Source organism: Carlito syrichta, unplaced genomic scaffold (genome assembly GCF_000164805.1).
Source record: "Carlito syrichta isolate Samal-C Ts95f unplaced genomic scaffold, Tarsius_syrichta-2.0.1 Scaffold145297, whole genome shotgun sequence".
Taxonomy (NCBI): Eukaryota; Metazoa; Chordata; class Mammalia; order Primates; family Tarsiidae; genus Carlito; species Carlito syrichta.
Window position 1 is genome coordinate 425,140 of NW_007089393.1, and position 5,203 is coordinate 430,342.

At 42.2% G+C, this 5,203-nt stretch overlaps 1 protein-coding gene across 1 annotated transcript in view; it reads left to right on the forward strand.

Annotated features, from left to right (window-relative positions):
- ZCCHC8 (zinc finger CCHC-type containing 8) overlaps positions 1 to 5,203 on the forward strand; it is a 33,073-nt gene that overhangs the window by 21,693 nt on the left and 6,177 nt on the right. Inside the window, exons 11-13 of the mRNA XM_008050406.2 lie at positions 1,016 to 1,137; positions 2,769 to 2,855; positions 3,065 to 3,182. Of these exons, the coding sequence (XP_008048597.2) occupies positions 1,016 to 1,137; positions 2,769 to 2,855; positions 3,065 to 3,182 (327 nt within the window). The remainder of the gene's footprint in view (positions 1 to 1,015; positions 1,138 to 2,768; positions 2,856 to 3,064; positions 3,183 to 5,203) is intronic.

Consider the following 5,203-nt stretch of genomic DNA (forward strand, 5'->3'; position numbering starts at 1 on the left):
TCACAACCTTGACCTGCTGGGCTCAGGTGATCCTTCCACCTCAGCCTTCCAAGTAGCTGGAACCACAGGCATATGCCACCTTGCCCGACTAATTTTTTTTTTTTTTATTGTAGAGGAGGTCTTGCCATGTTCCTCAGGCTGGTCTTGAACCCCTGAACTCAAGCGATCATCTCGCCTCTACCTCCCAGAGTTCTTGGATTGCAGGTGTGAGCCACCGTGCCAGGCTTGCTTTTTTAAAGTTTTTGAGTCAAGGTCTCTCTCTGCCACCCATGCTGTGGTGCAGTTGCATGATCACTGCTCACTGCTGCTGCAACTTTTTGGGCTCAGATGATCCCTCTGTCTCAGCTTTCTGAGTAGCTGGAATTACCAGCGCATGCCACCACCTGGATGTTTTAAAAATTTTTTTTGGCAGTTGCTTTACTAAGTTCTGGTCTCTTTGAACTATGTCTGCCATGTTTTCCTAAACTTTGGCCCCCTTCCCTACCTTAGAGAGGTGAATCTCCTCTCTGTCTCTTCCTAATTTACTTTCTAAGTAAACTATATTTTCCAATGTAAAAAATAAAATTATTTTGTAGGGACAAGACCGTGCTATTTTGTTTAGGCTAGTCTTGAATTTCTGTGCTCAAGCGATCCTCCTCCCTCGGCCTCCCAAGGTGCTGAGATTACAGGCGTGAGCCCCTGGTCCTGCTCAATTTGTTTTATTTTATTTCTTTATTTTTGTAGAGATAGGAGTCTTGCTTAGGCTGGTATGGCAACTCTTGGACTCAAGCATTCCTCCCACTTCAGCCTCTCAAAGTTACAGACCTGAGCCACCATGCCTGGCCTAAACTATTTTTATCAAAGTAGTATGTCTACATTATTTAAATTTCTAATCTAATGGTTCAGAAAAATTATAATTAATGTCATTCCCACATGAATTTTGTTGACATGAGTATAAGCACTTTTCAGGTACATTTTTGGTCTGGGATGTGTACTGACATCTAGCGAGATTAACAGTTTTGCTGGTCTATAATAGATGGTACTGAGGGGGAAGCAGAAGTTGGAGAAGTACAACAGAGCAGAAGTGTCACTTATGATCTCTCGAAATTGGTCAACTATCCAGGTTTCAATATATCTACTCCCAGAGGAATTCCAGATGTAAGTGTCTCGGTATTTTTTTGAATTCTGAGATGTAACATTATTATGTTAAAGATTGTTCAAAATATTAATGTATGTAGCAGTTGCTGTTAAATAAAGTTATACATGTGTTTAACTTTTTAATTTCCTTTATGTTGACTAGGTCCTAAATGAAATTTTATAGTCATCAAAATCACAATTTGTTTCTAATTTTAAAAGTTTTGTTTTGTTTTAATATGGGATGACTCTGAGACAGTATTATAAATTTTACAGAATTACTTGGGAAGTAAATTTCTGTCTGGAATAAACCTAAGTATGCTATAACTCTTTTTTCTGTTCTTTCTTGACTTTTTTCCCCACAAAATTTCTCATTCTGTATGTGAATGGTTTTTCCATACTTACTCTTTTCCAACTTCCATCTTATGTTTCAACAATGAATATCGTGTTGTTGTTTTATTAAAAACTGTGTTCTTGGTGTTCTTGAGAACTGGACGATAGGGAAGAAGCCAATGATTTGAACTTGGAGTCTAGTGAATAGTTACAAATTAATGAATCACACAAAACAGTATGTAATTCATTAAGGGCTAAATTGCATGATACAGACTATAAGTACTTCTGAAAGTGGGTCTGAATTCCAGTGTACATCAGAATCCCCTGGGCGGTACTCATTAGAAATGCTCATTCTTTTTCTAAATTTATAAATAGAGACAAGGTCTCGCTATGTTGTTCTGACTGGTCTCAAACTCCTGGCCTCAAGTGTGAGGCTCCTGGCCAAAAATGCACATTTTTTAGTCCCAACCTTAGACTTAACTGACTCAGACCCTGGCATTTGTATGTCTCACAATAGCACAAAGTGATTTTTATTGAGAACCACTGTCGAATGTGCTATTGGAGATGCAAGAGAAACAAATATGTTGAACCTTAAGATCAGTACTCTATTTGGAAAGGAGAAGAACAGAATATAGGAAACTCATGGTAAGTGGCTGGGCGCAGTGGCTCACGCCTATAATTCCAGCACTTCGGGAGGCCAAGGTGAGAGGACTGTCTGAGCCCATGGGTTCAAGACCAGCTTGGGCAGCTTGGTGAGACCTCATCTCTACAATAAATAAAAAAGTTAGTGGAGTATAGTGGCATGTGCCTGTAGTTCCAGCTACTTGGAAGACTGAGGCAGAAGGATCACCAGAGCTGGTCGAGGCTGCAGTGGCTGTGAGCATGCCACTGCACTCCAGCCTGGCAACAAAGTGAGACTCCAACTCAAATAAAAAGAAAATTCACCATGAGCAAGTGTGTTAGGAGAAATGAGCTATCGACAGTACTGTTAGCAGTGCCCAGTGCACGATAGGAGAGAGAGACAAGCCAGGCGGCCTGATAGGAGTCCTTCCTGCCTCCAACTTCTCCTTGCAGTCGGTAGACCCTTTTATGGCCAAGTGATTATGTCAAGCAGTCTTTTAGTATTCAGTCCTGATTATTTTGTAGGCAGGTTTTTTTTCCCCTCTTCAACACATCATTATTTTTCTTAATTTCCAATATAAAGAAGAGTCACATAAGAAGCAGAAATGTAATTTGAGACCACTGCTTTACCTAATTTGAGCAATATCTCAAAACATGACATTTTCGAAATGCATATTTTTTTCCCTTCTTTTCATCATTAGGAATGGAGGATATTTGGTTCCATACCAATGCAGGCATGTCAACAGAAGGATGTGTTTGCCAATTACCTTACTTCTAACTTCCAAGCGGTAAATAAATTTTAAGGGTGTGATCTATAAAAATTTGTTGTATATATCTGTGAGATTTTGTAGCTCATTAGTTATAAAAGGAAAATAGTAGCTAATTTTACCAGTTACCTAGACTTAGCTCCCCATTGGGTTTCTACATCATTTAAGTGAAGGGGTGGAGTTTAATACTTTGTCTTCCCCATCTAACTTTGGTTTGGTTGCTTCTTTAGCCGGGTGTGAAGTCTAGCGGCAAAAGGTCTTCATCTCAGTCCAGCCCAGGTAGTCCAAAGAAGCAGAAGAAGGAAAGCAGCTCAGCAGACTCCCCTGCCGACATGGAACTTGACTCGGGTACGTTTCATTCTGCAGCCTTGTAACATTGAGAAGTGAGGATGAATTTCTGTGCTCCTGAGTTCCATAAGAAAGGGAAAGCTTCCTTATGAGCACTGACAAAATAGTAAATCAACGTTTTATTCTTGGAGATCAGAGCATCGCCACTGTCACTGATAAAAGCTGAATTGGAAGCCGGAGCTTGGTATCAGAGCCAGTTGGGCTGGCTAACTGCACTCCTGAATCAGGCAGACTCACTCATCCAGTCCTGCAGTGCTGGACTGGCCCCTCTGATCAGGGTAGCAGTCTAGGGCAAGTGGTGAAAAGCATGTGCCCTTCTGACAGCTCGGTCTGAAGAAGAAGAGCTCAGCTGAACCAAGCTTTCCCAGTTGTTCTCTCTAGTCATATTAATTTGATAAATCACTCCCCCTCCCTAAGAAAGAGGCCATGAGGAAAATCTGTCCTCCTTGAAACTCAAAATAGGACAGAGACTTTCTTAGGTTTTTGTTCTCTTAACCGTCTGTGCTTAACCACATAACCTGTGGTCAACCAGGATTAGTCTGGTCCTTTGGACAGATCAGTAGTGGATTAGTACAGTCCTGTTCCCACCTTTTGAAGCTCCTGTACCCCTCGGTACCAAACATTGCTCCCTTGGGTTTCCCCCTGGGGCTACTGTTCAGAATTTTATATTTTTGCCATAGAAGGCTTTTGAATGGATCTGAATTTTGCACTTACTGAGTAAACTTCAAGGCCAGTCTAAATTTAAGGCAGAAAACTTGCTCCTTGGTCAATTTCTCATCCCAAGCTATGCCTAGCAACTTTGGTCATATATAACCTATTAGATGTTCTGAAGTGAGGTGAAATGGCAAGTGCTGGATTAGGGTTACGGTTAGGGTTAGGGTGCATGCACCTGTAGTCCCAGCTACTTGGAAGACTGAGATGGAAGTATCACTTGAGCCCGGTAGGCTGAGGCTGCAGTAGTGATGATCATGCCACTGCACTCTAGCCTGGGTGACAAAGTGAGACCAACTCAAATATGTACATATATATATTCATATATATAAAAGTCATAAATTAATTCTCCTTAATGTTCAAAGGACTTGAAGTCCAAAATTGAATTTTGTTGCACAAGTGACTTTAAAGTTCAAACTGAAAGGCCTCAAATTATTTTCCCAAATTTTTTACTCTGCTTAGTCTCAGCTACAGGGGTTCCATATGCCTGGGTAGAGTTCACAATCTCGACTTCTAGCTCCTACAGCCTGACTTCAGTCTCCAGTGTCACTTTTTTTTTTTTTTTGCTGGGATTACAGGTGAGAGCCATCGTACCCAACAAGGTTCCTTTTTTTTTAATGCCCCCAAATTCATTTCTTGGCACTCAGTCCAGAAGGGAATTTGGAGCACTAGATCTAGCAGCTAGCCCTGGTTTAACCAGAACCTTGCCAGTTCTCTCTAATGCACACAGAACCTTCGCAGAACAAAGATTACTTCCAAAGACCTGACATGCCTCATTTCTGCACCCTCAAGGTCTTCCTCAACCATACCTCCCCAGGAATGTTGCACCTGCATAGCAGGCACGGCAACACTCACGGGCCTCACCTGTGCAGTCTGTACCTGTGCTTACTGAGCCTCTGCTGGCATCTGGTGATGCTTCTGCCTGCCTGCACACATCTACAAAGTAGAGCCCACTTGCCAAAGGCCCTCTGGCTCAACCATCAGCAAAGACAGCTGGTCTTGGTTAGACCCTCTGCTTTGCAGAAGGTTAAACCTCTGTCTCTTTAGAAACAGCCACACCTATAAATAAAATCACCATAAGATATAATCACCTGCTGAGGACAAAGGACCATATAACAAGAGGTTTCTTGCCCAAACCACAGGCTTAAAAGATGGGCCATTAAAAGGGCCAGACAGCCGGGCTCGGTGGCTCAGCCTGTAATCTCGCGCCTTTGGGAGGCTGAGGTGAGTGGATTGCCTGAGCCTGCGGGTTCGAGACCCACCTGGGCAGCGAGACCTCATCTCTACAATAAATCAAAAAATCAGCCGGG